The following is a 26,777-nucleotide window of genomic DNA, read 5'->3' on the forward strand; positions in this document are numbered from 1 at the left end:
GGAGGGTAGGCATTGGCTCAGCTGCATGATTTGAGCAATGAAGTGAAGGAGAGGTTCCCGAGCCCAAGAAAGAGGGTAAGAGGACAAACCTGCAAGGGGAGGACGTTTCCACTAATATTTAGAAATGCATAGCTGTGAGCTTTTCATATAGTACTTACCCCACCCACCAAACAACTTTTCACTAGCTGCCTGTCCATTGGAGTGGAAAAAATGGAGATGCAGTGACTTTTTACAAAAGAATATGCATTTTTTATTGTGAAGTAGCAGTGTTGGCGTTTGCTTGTAGTCAAGACCCTTTGTAGAATTCATCTCTGTCATAAAACTATATTCCAGAAGCTCATCTTTTTTTTAAACTTACTCAATGTTTTCAAAATTATCTTGGCAACCATAAAGGACCAGAGCGTAAATTAGTTCAGTGTTGTCTTCGTGAGTCTGCAGATACCCCTAAAGCTATTATGTTAGGCTATGACCTACCTCATTTATCTCAGTTGGAGCCTTGTGAACTGTACAGTTTCATGATTGGGGAATTTGCCATTTTAATGCATCCAGGCTCCTGATATCTTATGTCTTCCTGCCCTGCAGGGACCTGCCTGTAGCTGCACTCCAGCTTTCCCCACAAGGAATGCATGTTCCCTGCAGTGTTCCATGTAGCCAGGCAGTAGGAGGTCAAAGAGGCAGAACTGGAGTCCAGATTGCAGCCCTGGAGTGGTGGGAGGCAAAAAAAAAAAAAAAAAAATTTAAGCTGGTCAGCTGAGCTACCTGAAGAGCAGCTCAGTAACCGAAGTCCAGAGATGAGCCATTGAAGCTGGCTACAAACACGCCCCCTTTCTGTGCCACGTGCGGGGAGAAAGAAGTTTTTAGCCCACTTGTACAACACTGGGGAGCAGACACCTAGGGAGTGGAGCCAGGATGCCTGGATAACATAGCAGAAGAAAAATATTGTTGAAAATAGTCTAGTAATTTTACATAATGAGTATTTTCAGCTATGTGCCATAGATGTGAGTGTGCATGGGGGAGAAGGGAAATAGACCACATTGATGTTGCTGTGGAATTTGGTCCGATGTGCTTTTCAGCAGACAGGGTCCTGCCTGTACTTTACTTTGAAATACACCTCTACCCCGATATAACGCGAATTGGATATAACGCAGTAAAGCAGCACTCCGGCAGATCAAAGCAAGTTTGCTATAACGCGGTTTCACCTATAACACGGTAAGATTTTTGGGCTCCCGAGGACAGCGTTCTATCGAGGTAGAGGTGTAGTCATAAACTGGGGCCTTACTTTTACTTGTTCTATGTTTGTACAGCATCTTCCAGAAAGGGCTCCTGGTCTATGACTAGAGCTCTTAGGCACTACTGCAGTGCAAATTACAATATCTTTGTAGTATACTTTGAAATGATTACAATATGCATCCTGCCTTATGCATTCTTTATTCTAGTACTGAATTAATGTGACAAACTTTTTTCTTCTTTCTCCTTTTCAGGATGTAGGTGCTTATTTATTACAGTTACACTGAGATGCTTGGAGAACTGAGGAGTGCATATTTGGCTAAATAATCCTTTTAAATATCTGTGGATTTATACACTATTTCCAAAATATCTCTCTTCTAAGACCTATTGGCAGAAGAGGAATGGACTTTCAAAAACTGTTTAATGAAACCACTAACAAAATCCTAACAACCTACTTCACATTGAAGTGGAAAAATGCCTAATAGGAGCAGCTTTTACTTCAGTGAGGTGAAAGTGTACTATGAAAACTATATGCCTTTTGCTGTATTTGGGATTTGTTCAGTTACTTGGTAAAGTCATTTTAATTGCTGCTGTGTTTCACTGCGATATTGCATAAAGGAATATAAATTCTACCATCGTGAAGACAAAACTGCAGAACCAGTTATGAGGAACCAACAAGACCAGTCGCCACCATAAGAGGGTTTTAAACTGTTTCACAAGAAAAGTTAAAATGTGCAGCTATTTTCCAGTTATGTTGAAAAAACTTTGAAATGTTTTAGTATCTTGTTTTAATCAAAATATTAAAGATGGTTTTTGTTTGCACTATTGAGAAACCGTATACAGCAATATGCCTTAATTACTAACATTTGAAAAAGCCAATTTATTAAGATACAAAATATATCTATTAGAATCAACAAATGAAGACATGATGAAAAACTGCTATAAAAATCAGGGGTTCACATTGTGTAAAACTCATTTGTGAAGCATTTGCACATTTTTTTAAAAATCAAGTCAATATTTCCACTATATCTGTTCTTTGGAGAATCATCGTACGTACATGACATAACTAGCATATAAAAATACCTGAATTTGTTTGGATAAATGCGTATTGCAAATGTCAACAGACTGGTGAATTTATACAGCTAACACTTTTTTATTGTATGTGGATTTGTAATATATTAATCTTCAGTTCTATATCATTTAAACTACACAGATGAGTAAATGTACTAAATGTTTCTACTGTTTTTCCTTTTGAAGCTCAGATCATTTTACCTGTTTTTTTTCCCTAGAACAACTTCTTCCACCCTATTTTTTATTATGGATATTTATATCTACTGCTCTAGCAGTGTTTACAGCCAGAATAGACCTGTATTTTTTTCAGATCTAACAACTTGTAGGCTACCTCCTCTAACACAAGTTAACACATGGCTTTTACAAAATTAGTTGTTAAAAGTCTGTTTTTTCCTTATAAATTCAAGCTACCTTAAATCTAAATGGATCCACAATGGAACAAATTCAGTAGCACAGTTTACAGCTATATTTTCTCTTACTGATTATGATATTTTAGTTTAACTGCTCTAACTTAACAGCTGTGGAAAATCTTGGGTTTTTTTAGACTGGTAACTTTCTCTTGTATTTTGTGACTAGTGACAATGCTTGTCCAAATGAAATTCTATGAAGTGCCAACTGTGCACTTAAAAGAGAAGCTGAAATGTAGATCTGTAGCATGTACCCAGCCAATGACTACATTGATTTTTTAATTAAAAATATTATGGAAGTTGTCTTTGTGCTTAAATCAGCAATTATAATTACTGTAGCTTCATAGGTGTGTTTTTGCAACTTAGCACAGAAGGGTCTATTGCCAGACTTTTTTTTTCTTCCCCTACATGGGTAGAGGCTCCTCTGCTTTGCAAATGAAACAACTAGAGTATAAATTTTCATTGTGGGAAGCGTAAGGCTCTAGAGTGTTACTTCATTTTGAGTTTAATGTGCATGATCATGGTCGCTAACTTCTGAGAGGAGAAGAGTGTCTTATCAATCTGATGTTTATCTTTTATATAGGTAAACACCCTTTAACCCTCCAAAGACTCTGAACATCTCAACAACACTATGATCCTAAGGAACAGGAGACTTAGATCAGCTCCCAAACTTGACATTGCTCTAGAACAACTTCAGATATAATTGTGGAAAGTTAAATTTACCTGTTGACATCATCCAATGATCTTGTTCTTATGAGATCTTATTTCTGAAGTAGACCTTAATTGGATTTTCTTCACTAACGAGCTTTTGTAATTTATTCAGATTACTGTAGTTAATAGAATTTAAAAAGTTAATTTGAACCAAAGTTCTCCTTTTACTGGAAGAATTGAGTGTCATCTATCTTTAGAGGTTTATCAAGAACTGTAATTCATGCTCATGTAATTTTGAAACCGAATTTCCTGCTAAAACTAGTCACTTTGCAGTGTGTTAACCAGGATTATAGAATGAATACTTAGAGAAACTGTAAAGTAAAGATGTTCTCGTGCACTTTACTGCTCCTCTATTATGCATAAAGATCTTTAAATTCCTTTCTTTTGATTTGTTTTGATGTGCAATTGCTAGAGTTTTGAATCACTCTGCAAGGGTAGTGAGCTCTAAAAGAGATGAAAACTGTCAGGTTTTCTCCTAGATTTGGTGGCAAGAAAGAAAATCATCCATAACCTCCATGAATAGAAGCCTTTCAGAGGCTGACTGGAATAATTACTATAAGTAAAATGCACATCTTTTAGTCAGTATCGAGCTTGACTATAGTAACAAAGGTGTTGGTTCCAAATGAATGTTGCAGGTGGTCATTGATCTCTCACCAGATTAATTAAGAGGACAGTGATTGTCTCTTGTATTCCTTGTGCCAGCAGTAAAGATAAGACTTGTCTAGAGAACCAACTTGGGCAAATGACTTGTAAACAATGTATGTCTTTCCACCAAAAGTTCTGCTTCCGCAGCATTTATAAGGGAGTACAGTATTAAAAATGCAGTGTCTTTCACATCCGTGCCTTATCTGAATGAGTGCATCTCTTAATTTGTGACTGTTAGGGAGCTACTAGACTGTGAAATGAGCAAAATTCTTGGTCACTGGTATCAACAGAATTCTAACCAAAGCTGCATTTATCAACCCAGCAATATATATTTTGACTGCTTCAGAACTAGTTAAATGTTCAAAAAAAAAAAAGGGGGTGGAGCGGGGGTGCAGCTTAGTTGCAAGTTATCAGGATTAGTCTGCTGCCTGCTATTTGCTTCTCACAACTGGCTGGGAATGAGTTGTGCTATAATGGAATGTATTGTGTGTAATGTCAAATCAAAAAAGTAATACAATGGGTAAAAATGTCAGCATTTGTATAAACTTATAAAATCCTTGTGTAGTGACTGTCTTAATTTATCTGTTCAAGAGTCCTTATTGGACCAATGAATAATTCAGTGAGAAAATAAACTTCCCTCCACCCTGTTGCCCTCAGTTGATACTTATTGGTCAACTGCAAGCCTATCATTATTGTGCCATTTCTTTTCCCCCGCCATCTTTTTACTCATAGACTTACGGTCAGAAGGGACCATTTATGATCATCTAGTCTGACCTCATAGTAGTTACTCAAGGTGTGCTGCAGCTAGTAAAAAGAAATAGCTTTTTCCCTTTCACTTCTTTAATGTTTTAGGCCTTGATACACTTGCTTTACATACCAGATTCACTGAGAGAAAACTTGCAAGTGCTGGATTAATGTTTTAGAGCATGTGACAAAAGCATGTACCTACTTGAGGACTGAGGCTCTCACACAGATGTGTTCTTTATATTACATCCCTTGATATGAAATTAATGAGGTCTGAAAAACAAGACCTCACATTGGAGAATGTTCTTTCACTCCAATGTTCACAGAAAGGGCTTGAGGCTATCCTAGTAAGAGTTTTGACATGTATTGCAAAACAGCTTGCTCATTCCCTAAACTGACGATGGAGAAGCCCTCCGGCAAACTCAAAACTATGCAAAGGAACCTCTCAAAGAACCAATTTAAACTTTGTGTATGAATTCATGTCTAAGTTCTACTAATACTTTGCTGAGGACTGAACATTTTCGCTTTTCCCAAGCTAACGAAGTGGGCACAAAAGAGCTTTGCTGTATAACTCATTTTGAAGGAGTTAAGGGAACATACCTTAATTAAATTAAATTAAAATAATAAACATCTAGAAGTGGAAAACCCTTACCTCAAAGGGTAGATTCTATAGCTTACATCTTCCTAATATCATAGATAAATATTTTTTCTGTGGTTTTGGTATCCCAAAACATAAGACTGATTTCTCCAAGACTGTGTTTACGAAGTTGAGTGTTTTAACTATAGACTGTTGCGCCCTTCTGATAGCTCTTTTCCATTCTATAAGCTGCATTCCTATTGATTTGGTATTGCACTATTCAGAAGGAACAAAGGAGTAATGACCAGAAAAGATTCACTTGCTCTGTTGTTAGTCATTTACAGTCCAGGATTGCACCTTTGCTTCACACCACATGTATCTAAAAGAGGCCTACATTTTATTCTGACAATGTGAGAGGGTGTCCAAACTCTCAACTCTAATATCAAAAGTAGAAAGTTGGGAGTGTAGTAGCTATGGTATATTTGTTTCTGTATTTTTATATCCAGTTATTAATAAATACACAGACTAAATATTCTTGTCAAAAATTGACGAGAATACAGAAACATGCAAATTAGACCACCATTGTAAAACTGCTCCAACTTCTGTATAAGATTTCTTCAAATTTAGCTTAGGTTCTTTACCATGGTGGGGGGGAAGCTTTAACAGATGTGAGATGTCTTGATCAGCTTCCTAGTGAACAGCTATCCACATATAAAAACTACTTCACAAATTGCACCTCTTTTGGCAGCCTTGGCAAAGAACAAGGATTGGATGGACATGGAGACTAAATTATCGCTCAAACTTAGAAGTTGTTCTAGAATAACAGCTGAGGGTACATTAGCAGAATACCATACGAATACTTGGACTGCCAATGCTCATATGGTCCCTGCTTTTTGGATTAGAGAGATCCTTGTTCTAGTCCGTTCTCTATATTACCATAATGCCTAGGAGACCTAGTCATGGCCTACAACTCTATTGTGCTAGGCACTATACAAACACAGAAAAAAGATGGTCCCTGCTCCACCAGAATTTCTCATTTTAAATTAACATGGATCTTTTAAATATACATTTGAGAAAAGTATTTGCCATAGTACTTACCACTATTAAATCCCTCCCCAAAAAATCTACCTCTGATATTCTACAAGATGTTTATTTTAAACAATTAATTATACAAGAATAACTGCTGTTAATTTGAGTGTCTCATCTCCTCCATCAGAAGCCTTAACCATAGGATGCAAGTTCTGTGACACCACATGATCCATACATGCAACATTTAGCACCCATTTAAAGAAGTTAGTTTGTGCAGTCTGTAAGGATATTACATTTGTGTGATTTGAGTGGCTAAAAAGTGAGGAAATGAAAATCTTACGGAGAAAAAAAATACTAGAAACAGTAGTTAGAGACCAACTACATTCGTAATTTAGAAATTAATTCCTATAAACCCACAAATATACTTGTAAAATATTCAAATGTTAATTAACCTTGCAATGGTCATTCAGGTCTGCTTCTGCGCACAGGACTTGAACGTTTGAAACAGGGAGGTGTGTTCCTGTGTTTTGGGAATACCTCTGCTCACAAGAAATTTGGGCGTTCTAAACCAGTTTCTGACTCTGACTTGCTTTGTAGCTTTGGGCAACGTCACTTTAACCTCTGCTTCATTTTCCTCCCGTGTAAAACAGAGTACTGCTTGCTAACAGTATGGGGTGTTTGCAAAGATTTAAGTAGGTAATATTTGCAAAGCATTCTGAAGGTGAAAATTTCTAATTATTCAGATGAAAAGGGGATTAGCATTTTATTCACAGTAATTCTAGATTTAAATTGTATTTTTTATGTGACAATTTTTTTGTGCACTAGCAGCAGTGTTTTTGTAGCTTTTGTGTTTTTAGTAACACCTCTTTATGCAGATGCAGTGCAGATCACACAACTGTTCTAATCTGTGCAATTTTGGGTTGTGTCTACTTGGAAGAAATATTTTAAAGATTTCTTACACTTCACTGGCTCAGCTCAACTGCTTACACTTTAGGCAGCTGTAGGGTAGATGGACCACTAGCTGTTATTACCATTTTAAAACACTTTTTTTTCCTGCATAGTAAGCATAGCTTTCATGTACTTTTTTCTTTCCAGCAATTCTGTCTTAACTGGGGTTGGGTTTTTTTTGGTTGGTTGTTTTTTGGCAAATAGGTCTGCTTTACATTTTCCTAGTACTTCGTTTCTTTAACACAGTCTTTTAATTGTCTATTTTGGGAAGTGAGAGGGTGAGTTGTTGATTTCTACATGTAAGTGTGATCCATTAGCAAAAAAAGAGTAATTTCAATACAATCCAAACACCCTGTTCTTTAAAGCTGAGCAGTATAATTTAAGCAATGACATATAAGGTGCATGGGTATTGTGCAATAATTAAAGTGAGTGCAAAACTCAAGCTAATGCTATGTTTTAAGTCTTCCACTGTAGGTGTGTGACTATTAGACTAAGTGCACATCTTACTATCTTTTTTTTTTAATTGCTTGCAAGTCATTTTAAAGTATCATGTAACTTAAAAATCTTGAAATTTACTCTTTTTAAAAAGTTTAAATTGGTTGCTAGTACTAGATCTGCTCCTGAATACCCTGGCCAATTTTTGTGGGTTTTAAAATGTGTTGTTCTTTTGTATTGCTGTCTGAAAGACCCATGTAACCAACTGAGGAATCCAACAAAAGTTGTCAAATGTGCAAAGTAATCCACTTTAAAAAAAAATCGAACAGAGAATTGTAGGAATTGTAATAGGCTTTAACAACTGGCAGATGTGATTAAGTTGACAATACCCCTTTAAATGTGTGTGTATAAAGTTTATTACAAAAACATAACCAGCAAAAGTGAAATAAATAGTTTTAGAAAGAGTTGCTGTAATCACTTAAAGGGTCAGCAGCCTTTCCGAAGTCAATGAGATTTATATGCATGCTGTAGCAGGGCTGGATTTCCAATTAGGCACAGTAGGCACGTGCCTAGGGGCGCCAGTGTTCTAGGGGTTCCTAAAAGTTAAAAGTGAATACAGTAGAACCTCAGTTACGGACACCTTGCGAATGGAGGTTGTCCATAACTGAAATGTTCCATAAGTCTGCAGAAGAGTTTACAGACTTCAGCCACATGGGAGGTTGGGGTTGCAGCCACGGGGTGAGGGGAGAGGTTGGGGCTTCTGACTCCCTGGGTGCTAGGACTCCAGGTGGAGGGCTTAGGTCTTCTGCCCTATGGGAGCCCTAGGGCTCAGCACTTTATACCAGGGGGAGCACTAGGATCAGGGCTTTAGCCCCGCAGCTCTGCTCTCTGCTTGGAGTTTTAACTACAGAGCAAGCACTGGGGCTGAAACTGGCATTCCCCTCATTGCTAAAGCCCCGAACTCTGGTCCCCCACATGGGGCTGAAGCGCCAAGCCCCACCGCTCCCCCACTGTCTAAAGCCCTGAGCCCCAGTGCTCCTGAGGGTCTGAAGGCCAGAGCCCTGACTCCCACCTCCATTCGGCATCTGCAGCCCCAGCCACCAATGGCTGAAGCCCAGTGCAGTAGTTGCCTTTTTTTTTTCTTTCTAATGTTTGGTCTGTGCTACTACCTGATTGAGGACTTCCAGTTCCACAGGGGGCCAACTGACCAGTAAGTCCATAACTCTGGTGTTTGCATCTTTGAGGTTCTACTGTATTTAAATTATCATTTATATTTCTTTTAGTTTCATTGTTTATAGAAAACACAAAGGTCAGCTGTAGGCAGAGGGGGCACTGAAGATGCTGTGCCTAGGGGGTGAAAAAGGTGTCAATCTTACTGCTGGAGGTGAGATGCTTGAATGCAAGTGGACTACTGGAACAATAACGATTGCCTACTACTACCTATCAACTTACTAAATGAGCAACACTGATGCCTACTTCAGCAAATGTCACTGCCTCTGCTCATAAGAGAATGTTAGCTAGAGTCATAACTTCCTAGAAGGTAGATGGTATGGGTTAAAAAGGGGAATGATAAGAGACTCCATCACGAATGAGGTGGGGGAGGGGTAATGAAAGCCTGTGAACTTGGCTGAGTCGGAGTAGATCCAACTGCAGTGGCCTGTTGGACTGCTCCAATGAATGAAAAAAAAATGAGTGTTACTTTGTCAGATATTCACTGCACTCTGAATATCTACATGTGAAGAAGGTATGGAGACCAAGAAAAACCTTAATCAGTTCTTTGCATGTCTGCTGGTAATAAAATTCATGCCAAGGCATTAACAAGCTTAGTTACTGTTAACTCAGGTCTGAGCTACTCTTACACACATTTGTTAAAATATAAAGCTCTGACTTACCCTAAACAGAGAAGAAATTCAGGTTTCACATTTATAGCTTGAGCCATTGTGAGTTAATAAGTACTGTACATATGTTAGATTCACCCAGAAATGGAGAGGAGACTTCATATCAACGCTGTTAGGAATGGCAAGCATCCATTATAGCTGTTAAAACACTCACTAAATTCTGCAGAATAAACAAAATGTAACTCATGGAGTTACCAGGTGGGCTGCACTTTAGACCCCTTTTAGTCTCTCTTGAATGCATTCTTCGGGTAATCGGTCTGGCTTCCTCCACCTCTTCGTAGCGGCACCCTGTAGTTCAATCTCTCTGGGACTGGATCTGTGGGCTGCAGCCCCCATACTTCTCCACCATCATGTAAACATAAAAGGCCCAACATTTTGACACCTGCAAGAAAACTTCTCTTTGGGAATCTATACCCAGCAACCAGATTAAAGAGACTCAAAACAGTTTTATCAAAACAAATGTAATGTTTGTTTACCCAATGGTACATAGCAAGCTGGGACAGGGTTTTTTTAAAAGGCCTAGACATCTGTTTCTTACCTACACTTTATCCTTTCATTGCACATGTTAGGTAAATTGTGCTCACCCCAAACATCCCTACTTTTAGCCTGGGAGTAAGACAACCTCCACAGCAGCCTCTGTGAATGGTCAGAGACTCATCTCCAGCTACTACTACCTACTCTGTTCCCCACTTTCTCCTGAGGCTAGAGAGTATCTCCTTTGAGCCTAGATTTAGGCCAGGTAGGTACACATTCTCCACTTAATACCCTATTGTTTCATGAAGGAATCTTGGTATTCCCTCTGGTACCATATCTTTGTCATTGTTTTGTTTCCTATTTTATCTCCCCCAGTCACATCCTTTGATTTAACTCCTTGCAGTCAAACAAGATAATATCAAGCAGCTAAAACGAGGTGCACATCATGTTCATAAAAAGTAATACAGAGCACGCCTTTATTCTCCACAGTGACTTTTCAGGATTCCATACAATTAACCAGGCCAGTATTTAGAATACTATACTTTTGACAGTGGTATTTTGTTCTTACAGTATCTTAACCTCTACCACTGCTATGAGAGTAAGTCATATGTTTGAGCTGATTTTTTTTTTTTTAAAGAAGTGCTAAGCACCCACAGCTTTCATTCACTTAAGTGTAGGGTTACCAGATAGCAACTGTGAAAAAACAGGACAGCGGGTGGGTGGTAATAGGCGCCTACGTAAGAAAAAGTTCTTCTTCAAGTGATTGCTCATATCCATTCCAGTTAGGTGTGCTCGCCACGCGTGCACGTTCGTCAGAAGACTTTTACCCTAGCAACTCCGGTGGGCCGGCAGGACGCCCCTGGAGTGGCGTCGCTATGGCGCCCGATATATACCCCTGCCTACCCATCCACTCCTCAGTTCCGTCTTACCACCATGTCGGTCGTTGGAACTGTGGAGCGTGGCATAGCTGTCCTCCACTTCCCTAGCTTCTCCTTGTTCACTGTTCTCTAGTTGTATATAGTTAATGTTAGTGTATAGAATATTTAGTTTTATAGTTGTTATTCACTTGTTGTACATAGTTTAGCGGGCTTGGGCTCTAGCCCTCCCCGGCACCCGGCGCTGGGCTCATGCCCGGTTCGCCGGGCTCCAAACCGTGCTTGGCCTGTAAAAAGCCGATGCCCACGAGTGATCCCCATGACTCCTGCCTGAAGTGCCTCGGGGAATCGCACATTTCTGAGAAGTGCCACATTTGCAAGGCCTTTAAGCCGCGAACCAAGAAAGAGAGGGACCAGCGCTTAAAGACTCTCCTTATGGAAGCGGCCCTTAACCCTCAGTCCTCAGCACCGGGTGCCGACACCGCTCCAGCACCGGACCACGCTGGACCCATGAAGACACCTCGATACTGGCCTTCCCCGGCACCAGGTCCCAACAGAAGGCCTTCGGCGTCCTCTACTCCCGCGAAGCAGACTCGTGTAGAACGCCCGGCACCGACTCCTGCCGCGGCACCGACGCCAGTGGTACCGTCGACTCCGGGCCCAAGAGGTCTGTCGAGTCCGGTCCTACAGAGCTCCCCAATAAGACCCGGGGTCGAGCTGACGGTTCCCTCTACGCCAGAGACATTCTCTTCAGCCAGGGACCTCATCGCAATGACCGAGTCTGCGCTGCCTCAACCCCCGGTGCCACCAGTGCAGGTTCTCCAGTCTAAAGGCAAGCTTGCAGCCATGAGACCGCCGTCCCTGGATTCGGCGAGCCGGCACCGATCTCCATCGCGGCACCGATCTCCATCGCGGCGAGCCGGCACCGATCTCCATCACCGTTCCTGGTCTCGTGGGAGGTCTCGCTGTAGGCACCGCTCGCAGTCCTGGCACCGCTCACTGCGACGGTACCGGTCGTACTCGCGGCACAGGTCCACCTCATGGCAGGCCTGGTACTCTCGGCACCACTCTGGCTCTAGCCATCGCTACCGGCACCGAGACTCACGCAGCCGCTCCCACCGTCAGCGTTCCCGATCCTGGTCGACTTCCCAGCACCGAGCTGGTGGCAGGTCTCGGTCTAGATCTTGGCACCGCTATGATTCCCGGTACCGGTCCCCGGCACCGAGGAGGTCTCCACCAACAGGAGCAAGGGACCCATACCAGTCTTGTTCGGCACCTCCCTGGCCGTCCCACCAGCCATCTGTGTCCTCTCAGGCAGATAGTGTATACACCGCGGATACCGACGTGCCTGCTGCCTTGTTCCAGGAGCCCCAGCCTCAAGAACATGGACCGCAGCAGTGGGGATTCTGGACGCCTTGGGCATACCATCAAGCCCAAGGCCCTCAGCCGGTTCCCACGCGTTCCAGTATATTGGAACACAGGGTTCCAGAGGCCACGATTGCCCGTCCTCTTCCCCCTTCTACGGAGGAAAGGTTGTCCCAGCCTCGGGACCCCGAGCTCCCTACCGAGTCGGATGCAGTGCTCCAAGCAGAGCCTCCTGCAGACCCACTCCTGCCTGGTATCTCCTCATCATCCTCCCCGGATGAGGCTGTGGCTGGAACAACATCGTCCAGCCCCCCTCCGCTTGACCTCAGGGCGCACCAGGACCTCCTCAGCCGCGTGGCGTAAAACATGAACCTACAGGCCGAGGAGGTCTCAGAGATTCAAGATCCGGTGGTTGACATATTGTCGGCGGACGCCCCCACTAGAGTCGCCCTCCCATTTATCAAAACCATTCAGGCCAATGCCACTACTATCTGGCAGTCTCCAGCTTCTGTTCCCCCTGCCGCGCGTGGGGTAGAATGTAAATACATGGTGCCCTCAAAAGGGTATGAATATCTATATGTCCATCCTCCCCCTTGTTCCCTCGTCGTCCAATCTGTGAACGAGAGGGAGCGCCATGGTCAGCAGGCCCCGGCCCCGAAATCCAAAAAGGCGAGACGTATGGACCTACTTGGCCGAAAGGTCTACTCTGCGGGTGCCCTCCAACTCCGCGTGTCCAATCAGCAGGCCCTCCTAAGCTGCTACAGTTACAACACCTGGACAGCAGCGGATAAATTTAAGGAGTTGCTTCCACAAGAAGCACGTCAGGAGTTCTCTGCGATCCTTGACGAGGGCAAGAAGGTCGCGAGAACTTCCCTGCAGGCCTCCCTGGACACCGCGGACTCAGCCGCCCGGACTCTAGCTTCTAGCATTACCATGCACCGCATCTCGTGGCTGCAGGTCTCTGGCCTCCCCCCGGAGCTCCAATATACCATCCAGGATCTCCCATTTGAGGGCCAGGGGCTGTTTTCTGACAAGACTGACCCTAGGCTGTAAAGCCTAAAAGACAATAGGGTCAGTATGCGCTCGTTAGGGATGCATACCCCCGTAACCCAGCGCAGACCCTTCCGGCCTCAGCAACAACACCGGCCTTACCCCCAACCCCGGCAGAGCAGGACTTCGCTAGACGGCGAGGCAGGAATGGCCGGTGTAGACAATCCGGCAACCAAGGAGGACAAAACCAGAACTCCTCCAAGCCTTCCTCCGGGCCGAAACCTTCCTTTTGAAGGTGCACCCAAGGGTGATGTACCAGTTTCTTTGGCAGATCCGTCCCCTCCCTTTTCCAACCGTCTTTCGTTTTTCCTCCCTACGTAGTCCCAGCTAACATCGGACCACTGGGTCTTACGCACGTTGGAACTTGGATACCATCTTCAATTTGTTTTAAACCCTCCCTCGTCCCTGTTCAGGGACCGCTCTCACAAGCAACTCCTCCAACAGGAGGTGCAAGCGCTCCTCGCCAAAGGAGTCATAGAGGAGGTTCCCGAGCGCGAGCAGGGCAAAGGGTTTTATTCCTGCTACTTCCTGATCCCCAAAGCCAAAGGAGGTCTCAAACCTATCCTCGACCTGCGGGAACTCAACAGATACCTGGTAAAGTTGAAGTTCCGTATGGTATCCCTGGGGACCATTATCTCATCCCTGGATCCCAGAGACTGATACGCCGCCCTCGACATGCAAGATGCCTACTTCCATATAGCCATCTTCCCACCCCACAGGAGGTTCCTTCAGTTCGTGGTCAGCCGCCGACACTTCCAATTCGTGGTCCTCCCGTTCGGCCTCTCTACAGCCCCGAGAGTGTTCACTAAGTGTATGGCTGTAGTCGTTGCCCACCTTCGCCGCAGTTGCATCCACCTATTTCCATACCTAGATGACTGGCTTATCCGGGGATCCTCCGAGGAGCAAGTCCTCAGTCGCGTCCGCATTGTAAAGAGCCTTTTCTCAAGCATAGACCTATTGATCAATGTGGAAAAGTCAACACTAATCCCCACTCAGAGGATAGAGTTTATCGGCGCCACCTTGGACTCCACTCTGGCCAAAGCCGCTCTGCCACTATTGAGGTTCCAAACCATGGCGGCCATTGTACGAAGGCTGCAGGCAGCGCCCTTGACCTCGGTTCGCACTTGCCTTACCCTCTTGAGCCACATGGCAGCCTGCATGTTTGTAACGGGTTATGCGAGGCTCCGCCTAAGACCTCTCCAGTCCCGGCTCATGGCACTATACCGTCCGGCCAGACATCTTTTGGACATGATTGTCACTGTTCCCCAGGATGTCTTGGGCTCCCTCCAGTGGTGGCTGGATCTGTCCGTAGTGTGTGCGGGGCTCCCGTTACATCCGTCCCAGCCCTCGGTGTCCCTGACAACGGATGCCTCCGCCCTGGGTTGGGGGGCTCACCTCGGGGCCCTGAGGACCCAAGGCCTGTGGTCACCTCACAAGCTAGCCCTCCACATCAACGTCCGGGAGTAGAGGGCGGTCCGCCTTGCTTGTCAAACGTTCCGTCAGCACCTGCAGGGCCGTTGTGTCTCGGTATTCACTGACAACACAACGACCATGTATTATATAAACAAGCAGGGCGGCACGAGGTCTTCTCCCCTGTGTCAAGAGATCTTGCAGCTCTGGGACTTCTGCATAGCCCACTCTATTCACCTCATCGCGTCCTTTCTCCCGGGGGTTCGGAACACCCTGGCGGATCATCTGAGCAGATCCTTCCTTTCCCACGAGTGGTCCCTTCGCCCGGACATCGCTCTTTCGCTCTTCCGGAGGTGGGGGTGTCCCCGGATGGACCTCTTCGCGTCCCGCGGGAACAGGAAATGCCAGATGTTCTGCTCCTTTCAAGGTCTCTCACCGGGTTCGGTGGCGGACGCCTTCCTTATACCGTGGACAAAGCACTTATTCTATGCCTTTCCACCGTTTCCGCTCGTCCACAAGGTCCTACTGAAGGTGTGCAGGGACAGGGCCCGCTTGATCATGCTAGCTCCAGCGTGGCCCCAGCAACATTGGTACACCATGTTGCTGGACCTGTCCATAGCCGACCCTGTCCCCCTGCCTCTTCACCTGGACCTGATCACTCAGGACCACGGCAAGCTCCGTCACCTGGACCTTCAGTCGCTGCAACTTACGGCGTGGCTCCTGAGTGGCTGACCCCGTCTGAGATGCGTTGCTCTACCCCAGTGCGACAGGTGCTCCTGGGAAGCAGAAAGCCTTCAACTAGAGTGACATACTCAGCCAAATGGAAGCGTTTTGCGTGCTGGTGCACAGAACGGAACTTTCTTCCCACCGAGGTCTCCATTTCTAATATCCTTGACTACCTCTGGTCCCTCAAGCAACAGGGCCTGGCGGTATCATCTCTAAGGGTTCATTTAGCGGCCATCTCCACCTTCCACCCAGGGGGGCACGGCCACTCGGTGTTCTCTCACCCTATGGTGGCTAGGTTCCTTAAGGGCCTGGAGCGCCTCTACCCCCAGGTTCGCCGCCTGGCCCCCACCTGGAACCTTAACGTGGTCCTGGCCCGGCTCATGTCCCCTCCGTTTGAACCATTGGCTACTTGCTCCCTTCTCTACCTCTCCTGGAAGACCGCTTTCCTGGTGGCCATCACCTCCGCAAAACGGGTGTCAGAGCTTCGGGCTCTCACGGTAGATCCCCCGTATACTGTGTTCCACAGGGACAAGGTGCAGCTGAGACCGCACCCAGCCTTTCTCCCTAAGGTGGTATCGGCCTTCCATGTTAACCAGGAGATCTTTCTACCTGTCTTCTTCCCGAAACCCCATTCATCTCGCAGGGAGCAGCAGCTACACTCATTGGATGTCCGTAGGGCACTCGCTTTCTATATAGAGCGAACTAAACCGTTCCGGAAAACCCCCAACTCTTCGTTGCGGTGGCTGAACGTGTCAGAGGATTACCCTCTCATCACAGAGGATCTCCTCGTGGGTAACTTCCTGCATCCGGGCCTGTTATGACTTGGCTCACGCCCCTCTGGGCCATGTGACTGCACACTTCACCAGGGCTCAGGCCTCATCGGCAGCTTTCTTTGCTCATGTGCCCATTCAGGAAATCTGTCGGGCAGCGACCTGGTCCTTCGTCCATACCTTCGCTTCCCACTATGCCCTGGTCCAGCAGTCCAGGGATGACACAGCCTTCGGCTCTGCCGTGTTCCACGCTGCGACATCTCACTCCAACCCCACCGCCTAGGTAAGGCTTGGGAATCACCTAACTGGAATGGATATGAGCAATCACTCAAAGAAGAAAAGACGGTTACTCACCTTTGTAACTGTTGTTCTTCGAGATGTGTTGCTCATATCCATTGCAAACCCCCCCCCCCTCCCCCACTGTCGGAGTAGCCAGCAAGAAGGAACTGAGGAGCGGATGGGTCGGCAGGGGTATATATTGGGCACCATAGCGGCGCCACTCCAGGGGGCGTCCTGCCGGCCCATTGGAGTTGCTAGGGTAAAAGTCTTCCGACGAACGTGCACGCGCAGCGAGCACACCTATCTGGAATGGATATGAGCAACACATCTCGAAGAACAACAGTTACAAAGGTGAGTAACCGTCTTTCCCCAAAAATGGGACTGTCCCATTAAAAATGGGACATCCGGTCACCTTACTTAAATAAGAATTGAGGATGTTCAGCCCTTTTGACAATCAGGCCTATACTTCTTCCATCACTTACATGTTTGTCTATCAGACACACACACTACCTTCAGTAAGATAAAGTTAAGGTTGTAAACTGATATCTATTATTTTCCAAAAACATTATTAGAATGTTGTAGTTACTTTAAAACACACACACACACACACATGCAAATCAGGAAATATGAGGTTAACTCAAACCTGGAACCTAAAAACTATATCAGTTATGATTCCATCATCAACTTTCATTCACTCTTACCCTTTGCTGCTGTCACCTCATCTCACTTTAGGATCTTTAGCTATGTGCCTCAGGTTCTCCATTATCACAGCAAAAATTCTATATACTGCCTTACAATCCTTATATACTAACTCATGCAAGTAATCCAGTTACCGTCACAAGACAGGACTGGGATCTGATGTAAATGAGAAGGGTGGATGTAGTTCATGTGATATTTGGTAAGACTTGTGCAACATAAGATGCCAGTCTTCCTTTCCTCCAGGCTTACAAGGCAGCCCAAATTCTTCCCACTCCATATTCTTCCACCACTCTGAGCTGGAGCACACCTGCTCAGCTCAGTTCCAAACTTCCAACCAAACCTTGTCATTCACCCAAATGAGAAAAAAAATGCTTTCAGAAGTGGCATTCCTGGTGTCCAGAATGACACCTTAATATCTCAGAATTCTCACCATCTGGCTACAAATCAAAACGCTATCATGTTGATATCTTGTTCTAAAAATATAAATAACACAAGGCAGTGGTGTGTGTTCATTAGTCATTTTATGTTCTCCTGACATGTATTCGTCATGCATCAACACTAGTCTAGAGGCATGAATACAGCATACTAACAGGATGAATGTTATTCCTGGATGTTCACTTAGGTTGTTTTGTTTTTTTATAAATTGGCTTATCTAAAGAAAAAAGGGGGGTGATACTTTTCAACAATATAGTTCTTCCACAATATTTTTACTTATTAACTAAAAATAATGCCCAGAATTTTGAATACTACTTTCAACTATCTATTTTTCCCCTAGTTACTTAGCTCGCTGTGCTGATAATGTCACATTTTGGGGTTCACTGGGTGTTTTTTGACTTACCCACTAATATAATATGGAGGTGGTTTTCAGCCCAGACTTCTCTCACCTCATTCCTATCTTTTTACTCCCTGTGTCTCCAGTCATTCCCTTCACATGTTCTTGTCTTCTCTCAACCTTCTGGTCAAGCAACCTAGTGCCAGTGTCCATCAGGAGACCATGCCTGAGACTCTAGCAATAATGAATTTCCACTGATGCAGTCACCATAGCTAGGCCTGGTACTTTGGTAACATATGGCTCTGTAATTATAGCAGTGAAGATAACAAGTTGTCTGAGTACTTCAGATTGTTCTTTTCCATATACATTACTAAGCATTTGTCTGCGATGAATGTCAGCTTTTGCATTGCCTGTCTATCTTTGATAGATGCATCTGAAGATTATCAAAAGATTATCTTGATTTGACTAAATAAAGTAATTTTGTATCATTCACAAAATTTGCCAGTTCATTCACAAACACACACCACCACTATCTTCCAGGTAATAACACCAGTCCAATAAAGAGTCTTGAGGCAATCCACTAATAACCACCTCCTATTATGAAAACTGACCATTTATTTCTAGTCTTTGCTTTCCACTCTTTCTGTTTCTAAGCCAAGATAGAACTTTCCCTTTCACTCTGTGAATTCTCAATGTCCTTGTAATTTCTTTTGAGGGTCTTTACAAAAGACTTTTTTTTGAAAGTCCATGTAAACTGTTTTTACCAGTTCTCCTTATCTACAATTTTGCTGATACCTTCAAACTACTATAATAGGTTGCACACATGATTTTCCTTCACAGAAGCTGTGCTAATTTGTCCTTGTCATATTATATTCACCTCGATCAATTACAAATCTATCTTCAATTTTTTTTCAACTGCTTTATCTGATACTGAAGTAAAGTCTGGTCTGTATTTCCCAGTACAACCTATCAAAACCTTTCTTTAAAAAAGAGGTGCAGTATTGGTTACTCTCCAGCCCTCCAGTATAGTAGCTGGTTTCAATGATAGATTATATATTTTAATTAGCAGTACAGCCACTTTATTTTTGTTTCAGAACCCTTGCATGAACACCATCCAGTCCTGATTACTGTAACTGAAATTATCAGTTTGTTCCAACATCTCTTCTTTTGATACCACAGTCTCTGACAGTGCCTCATCTTTATTACTTGCAAAGAATATCTCTGAAGTAGTTATCTCCCCATCCTTCTGTGGTGAAGACTGATACAAAGTTATCTTTTAGCTTCTCTGCAATGTTCTTATCCTGTTTGAATAGTAACTCTTAGCACTTAGATTTTTTTAAACTACTATACAAACTAAAAATTAATTCTACAACACCCTTGAACAATAAATATTATTAGACTAATTAATTTAACAGCTGGGGAAACCGAAACAAAGAGAATTCAAATGAAGGTCTCTCAGAAACTCTGTGGCAGAACCAGAATTAAAACTCATGAATTACTGGTTTGTGGCACTGGAAATACATTAACAAAAATTAAATTCCAAAAAAGACACTGAAGCTGAGTGCAAATACAAAGTTAGTAGTAACTACCCAGAGTTAAAATTGAAAACTGCTCATTTTGTATAGTCGGCACAAAATGAGCCCTCAGGGGAAACCTACATTGGCATGTCTGTATAAAGGCAGATACCACTTAATACAGTTTGAAATAGTGAACAGGAAGGCTCTTGGGCTGAAGTCTCCAAATGCAGATGATCAAACAGATGTTACAGCTCTCAGGACTACCAACCATCTGGAAAATTATGATGAAATTGCAAAAGTTAAATGTGAAATACAGGAGTGAAATCCTGTCCCCATTGAAATCAATGGTAAAACTCTCACTGACTTTAATGGAACCAGGATTTTACCAGAGGACCAGAAAGAATTTCTTATGGTGAACCAGCTTTCAGGTACATTTATATATAGTGGAAACAAGAAGCTGAAAAAAGAGGAGTTTGAACATGACTCAAGCACTACTCATTTCTAAAACAAAATTTGACAAGCTCCTATTAAAAATATAGAGTGACCCAACTTTACAACAGCTTGAAAGAGTAATTCTAGATGGATGGCCAATTGAAAAAGTCCAGGTATCTCCAAGCATAAAATGTTGTTGGGGCTCTGGAAATGAAACTGGTGCATACGATGGGATCCTGGAACACTGTATCTTAATACCACCCAATATAAAATCAGAAATGCTAAGATTAATCCACAGTGCCCATCTGGATATTGAGAAATATAACATATCACAAGATGAACAATTCTGGCCAGGTATGCACACGTCAACCACAGATAAAGTATTCAAGTGCAAAATCTTCAATAAATTAGAAGGAACAGAATGCAGAAGGAACCCGTGGTCCAAGTTTGTCACAGATGTCAATCTGAATTAAAAGCAGCGAAGAATCCTGTGGCATCTTATAGACTAACAGACGTTTTGGAGAATGAGCTTTGGTGGGTGAATACCCAGTTCGTCAGATGCATGTCTATAAGGTGCCACAGGATTCTTTGCTGCTTTTACAGATCCAGACCAACATGGCTACCCCTCTGATACTATCTGAATTAAACAAGACAGATTACTTCTTATTAGAACCATAGATCATAGACTTTAAGGTCAGAAAGGACCATTATGATCATCTAGTCTGACCTCCTTCACAACGCAGGCCACAGAATCTCACCCACCCACTCCTGTATCAAACCCGTGTCTGAGCCACTGAAGTCCTCAAATCATGGTTTAAAAACTTCAAGGTACAGAGAATCTTCCAGCAAGTGACCCATGCCTCACATTGCAGAGGAAGGCAAAAAAAACCCAGGGCTTCTGCCAATCTCCCCTGGAGGAAAATTCCTTCCCGACCCCAAACATGGCAATCAGCTAAACCCTGAGCATGTGGGCAAGACTCACCAGCCAGACACCCAGGAAAGAATTCTCTATAGTAACTCAGATCCCATCCCATCTAACATCCCATCACAAGCCATTGGCCATATTTACTGCTTGTAGTCAAAGACTAATTAATTGCTAAAATTAGGCTATCCCATTACACCATCCCCTCCATAAACTTATCAAGCTTAGTCTTGAAAAAAGATATGTCTTTTGCCCCCACAACTCCCCTTGGAAGGCTGTTCCAGAACTTCACTCCTCTGATGGATAGAAACCTTCGTCTAATTTCAAGTCTAAACTTCCTGATAGCCAGTTTATATCCATTTGTTCTTGTGTCCACATTGGTACTGAGCTTAAAATAATTCCTCTCCCTTCCCTCCTGGTTTTATTCCTCTGATATATTTACAGAGAGCAATCATATCTCCCCTCAGCCTTCTTTGGTTAGGCTAAACAGCCAAGCTCTTTGAGTCTCCTTTCATAAGATAGGTTTCCATTCCTCAGATCATCCTAATAGCCCTTCTCTGAACCTGATTCCGGTTTGAATCACTTCTTAAACATGGGAGACCAGAATAGCACAATATTCAGATGAGGTCTCACCAGTGTCTTGTATAACGGTACTAACACCCCTTATCTCTACTGGAAATATCTCGCTGATGCATCCCAAGACCGCTTAGCTTTTTTCATGGCCATATCACATTGGCGGCTCATAGTCATCCTGTGATCAACCAATACTTGAGTCCTTATCCTCCTCTGTTACTTCCAGCTGTGCCTTCCCATCTTATAACAATAGTTCTTGTTATTAATCCCTAAATGCATGACCTGGCACTTTTCACTATTAAATTGCATCCTATTCTATTACTCCAATTACAAGGTCATCCAGATCTTCCTGTATGATATCCGGTCCTTCTCTATATTGGCAATACCTCCCAGCTTTGTTCATCTGCAAACTTTATTAGCACACTCCCACTTTCTGCCAAGGTCAGTAATAAAAAGATTGGTCCCAAAACCAATCCCTGAGGAACTCCACTAGTAACCTCCTTCCAGCCTGACAGTTCCCCTTTCAGTACGACCCGTTGTAGTCTCCCCTTTAACCAGTTCCTTATCCACCTTTCAATTTTCATATTGATCCCCACCTTTTCCAATTTAGCTAATAATTCCCCATGTGGAACCGTATCAAATGCCTAACTGAAATCGAGGTAAATTAGATCCACTGTATTTCCTTTGTCTAAAAAATCTGTTGCCTTCTCAAAGAAGGAGATCAGGTTGGTTTGGCACGATCTACCTTTTGTAAAACCATGTTGTATTTTGTTCCAATTACCATTGATCTCAATGTTCTTGATTACTTTTTCCTTCAAAATTTTTTCCAAGACCTTGCATACCACAGATGTCAAACTGACAGGCCTGGATCACTTTTTTCCCCTCTCTTAAAGAAGGAACTATTCTTTAGCAATTCTCCAGTCATACGGTACAACCCCTGAGTTTACAGGTTCATTAAAAATTCTTGCTAATGGGCTTGCAATTTCATGTGCCAGTTAATAGATTACTAATCACATTTTAAACTAAGCTGTTGCCCAACACAACACATTGAGTAGCAATGTAATAATAACACACAGTAAATTAGTTAATTTGCCATTGGATTCCAGATGTATTAATAATAGATAATGGCCCATAATACACAACAGTAACTCATTTCAGCAATTGTCTTCAACCTACCAGTTCAGGCACACCAACGCAAGCCCTTACTATTCACAGACAAATTGGTTAGCAGAAAAGGCCACACAATAAATTGATTTTTACAAAACCCTGGCGATCCATACTTAGCATTGTTAGACTGTCATAACACACTTCACAATGCCACACTGAGATCAACGGTTCAAAGACTTTATGGCCAGAACGATTAACAAAACCTTAGGGCCAAAATCTAACAAGCTTCTTTAGCCAAAGATAATTCACTTCACAGTAATTGCAAAAGAACTATACTTCAGGAAACTGGGACACAGAATTAACACGGAGACTGTCAAACAATTAGTCCTATTGCAAGAGTTAGATTCCAAGCAGAAAGTGGTGGATAAATTCTCACCACTAGGTTGTATATCCACATGTCTAAGAACCTGTCCTACAGGAGGAACAGAAGACATCTAAACAAAGCCAAGGAGTAGGAGGACATCCAGAATGTTACTAACAATGCTTGTGCAGGGACAGAAGTAATTCATGCCCACTCAGTCATTAATACTAAAAAGCTCTAGGAGCAGCTAACACAGGCTCTAGGTGGTAGCTTATTCAGTGGACAAATAGAATACTGAAAAAAGTACTGTTTTGGAAACTAGAAAGGGCCACGTGATCAGAGAGCTATTGAAGTGGCTTCATTTGCTCTGTTTTTGCCAGAGATTAAGTTTTCATCTGACAGCACGTGATAAAAGTGACACACTGGCATCCTGGTAAGAGCCTGAACTTTATTTCTTCTCCCCAGTCATATGACATGAACCAGAATTACATAAAGTGACGTCTTTTACATGGCAGAAATTTGTTTCTGACTCTGATGGTTACTGTAACAATGTAATTTAGTCCAATAAATAGCCCTTGCTGGTTCTCAGGAAAGTGACTGATCCATAATTCTATTATTATATTTCTGACTAAACCAAAGTACTGACCGAGTAAAGAATTAAACAGTAGGAGTCACAGTCTAACTTGTAAATGCACAATTCCACTGACTCCCATTGATTTTAATAGCTTTTGGATTGAGCCTTCATTTACCGTAGAAAACAGGATGAGACTTTGTGCTGCTAAAAGAGAGGTGCAGCACAAAATTTGCAATCCAGGGAGAGGTGGAGTTAATGTGGCTTTAAGCCACTTGTGTACTTCCCAGTTCTAAACTGCTCCTAGGACAGAAGCAGCCCTTGGCATAATTTAGCCTAGGGGTTCTCAACCTTTTTCTTTCTGAGTCCATCCCTGTGTCTCTGCCCCTCTCCCATGCTATAAAAACTCCATGGCCTGCCAGTGCAACAACTGTTTTTCTGCATATAAAAGCCAGGACCAGCATTAGGGTGTAGCAAGCAGGGCAATTGCCCAGGGCCCCATACTACAGGGGTCCCTACAAAGCCAAGTTGCTCAGGCTTCAGCCCCAAGTAGCAGTGCTGGGAGCCCTGGGCTTTAGCCCCACGTTATAGGCTTCATCTTTCTGCCCTGGGTCCCAGCAAGTCTAACACTGGCCATGCTTGGTGGCCCCCCTGGAACCTGCTCACAGCCCCCTAGGGGGCCCCAGGGCCCGGGTTGAGAACTGCTGATTTAGACAACCCTAAGGGGGCTCTCCAAATTACACCAGCCTGTGACTGGGTGCCTACTTGATGCTGACCTGACTCTGTGCAATGTATAGTACTACAGTCCCATATTCAAGATACCCCTGCCAGCCACAGCCCGGACATGCCTTCTACTCCAGGGCTTGAAAAAGGATTTTCAGAAGAGTGACTGGGCCTGTTTTCCTCAGTTCCTTTGTGGGGAAATTCTCCCCTGGCTGAAACGGAGGCTTTTAGAGCCTCTGTAAGCTGGTCTGTCCTATTATGTAGCATACAAGCTCTATAAGTGGTTTGAGACTCTCACCCAGGGTTTATAACTGAAACACAGACAAATCTTTTACTACGAGGTAGCACAGGCAACACACCATAATAAAGCAGAAAGGATTGCATTTTAATCATCCAGTTAGGATATAATATATAGTATTATGGTAAGGCCACCTTGTGGATAAAGACACAAAAGATGTGTGTTATGTACTTTGAACTTGAATGGAACATAAAATTAACATATCATTTAACATACATATGATCAGATGAAAGTGTCAGATTTTTTATATTTTAGGAAATCCAAATTTTAATAGTGAATATATCATTCTAGCATTATGTAAATCATCATACGCTGTGTCTGCATAAGCAACAACAGAGCAATGTGTTTACTTGTGCAGTGCACATGCATTTCCACACACTAAGATTTTTTGCTTCATAACTGATGCATGATGCATGATGTATTTATTAAATTGCTGCATGTACAATCACTGTCTCTAACAGAGATAATTCTACAGTAGGTACAGGCACATGGGCTTCTCACTAAAGTAAAAAAAAATGTTTAAATCATTTTTTCAAACGTAGCAAGACACACAATACTTAGTGAGGACTATTTCCATGCCATGTTTCAAAATCTATCCATTTTGGCTGTAGTGTGGTTAGTATGTGATACGGGGTTGGGTTTTTTTAAATAGAAGGAATCTATTTTTCTTTTCCCTCACCCATAACTCAAAAACTGCTAAAGGTATTTTGAAGTTGAATATTTCAGAAAATTGTGACCACCTCAGAACAGTCTTATAATAGAAAGCATTTTGCAATCTTAACTATAGCAATTGCTATTTGTTATGAAGAAAATATTAAAATATTCTCTTTTCCGGTTAAAGATAGTTGTTTGTTTTCCAAGTGTGTCCAGTCAGAAGAGGGGAAATACTTCCCTTCCTCAAAAACAGAGATGAAGTGAGAGGAAAAAATGGGAGCTGCTGAGGGAAGGGTAAATGTAGAAGACAGGAATGAAGAATGATCCCACTTCGGAAAGTGGCATCAGACAAGGGAGGGATAAAGAATAGTCCTTTCAGAGAGAAATTACTCTAGTCTCCGAAAAATTTTTATGTGATGCCTGTGTACTATGGTGATTGATGCATTAGAAATGCAAAGATTTATTTCACTGATACAGAATTTACAAAGGGTTTAGGACTCTAATGCACCTTTTAGGCATAGCAAAGCACTGGAAGTAGGTGTATTTTCACATCCCTAGTGAAGAGCTCCACCAGGCTTTGTACAGTATCTGAAACTGGTACACCTACAGGAGCAAACAGGAGCACAGGCACTATGCAGCCTTTGCAAAGATATAGCATGCACTCACTGTGCACCTACATAGGTGCTGGAACTATGGATTCTGGAGGTGCTGCCACATGAAGTGCTTTCCATTATATACAGGGTCTACAGTTTGGTTCAATGGCTCTCTCAACACCCCTGTGCACCCTAGCAGAAATAAAACTAGCTGGAGGAATCTGGTGTTCAGAAGAGCCAAAAGACTATAACTGTGTCTAGACTCTGATATTAACTTGCTGTTCTGCTCCTGTTCTTAATTTAAAAGAATGTTAGTGTTAAATGAACACACATATAGCTGCCAGTAGATGGCACAATGATTTCTCTTAATAATAAGTTTAGAGAAATACTGTTAGTAGGCAACTTTTATTATTTCTTTTCTACTATACCACTACCCCAATATAATGCGACCCAATATAACATGAATTCGGATATAATGCAGTAAAGCAGTGCTCCGGGGGGGAGGGGGGGGGACCTCCGCACTCCAGCAGATCAAAGCAAATTCAATATAACGCTGTTTCACCTATAACACAGTAAGATTTTTTGGTTCCTGAGGACAGCATTATATCGGGATAGAGGTGTATCTGTGTAAACACCAGATCTACTTCTCATAAAGCTATTTGGTTGTGAGAACTGATGTAAATGAACACCATACCTTTTCTACCTCAGTGTCTACTTCTGGACTCATACCTCTGTTCTCCATTTCAGACTTTACATGTTCTTTTAAAATTGCCTGCTTGGAGTGGAGGGAAGAGAGTTGGTGATTTGATGTCTTCACACATCTGATTAGTTCCACAAAAGAAATTACGTATTTTCTGTAGTAAAAAATTGCCTGGTCCAAAACAATGTACAGTATAATGTACAGTGTACATTGC

General features: G+C 43.0%; 1 protein-coding gene across 4 annotated transcripts in view; it reads left to right on the forward strand.

Annotated features, from left to right (window-relative positions):
- Positions 1 to 4,621, forward strand: part of KATNBL1 (katanin regulatory subunit B1 like 1) — a 43,980-nt gene extending 39,359 nt beyond the window's left edge. For 2 of the 4 annotated variants that reach the window (XM_032782691.2, XM_032782694.2), the window contains exon 10: positions 1,482 to 4,621. In XM_032782691.2, coding sequence (XP_032638582.1) covers positions 1,482 to 1,531 — 50 coding nt within the window. In that variant the 3' untranslated portion in view covers positions 1,532 to 4,621. The other 2 variants (XM_075065481.1, XM_075065482.1) reach the window with 2 other exon arrangements.
- The last annotated feature ends 22,156 nt before the right edge of the window (positions 4,622 to 26,777 follow it).

Source organism: Chelonoidis abingdonii, chromosome 4 (genome assembly GCF_003597395.2).
Source record: "Chelonoidis abingdonii isolate Lonesome George chromosome 4, CheloAbing_2.0, whole genome shotgun sequence".
NCBI lineage: Eukaryota > Metazoa > Chordata > Testudines > Testudinidae > Chelonoidis > Chelonoidis abingdonii.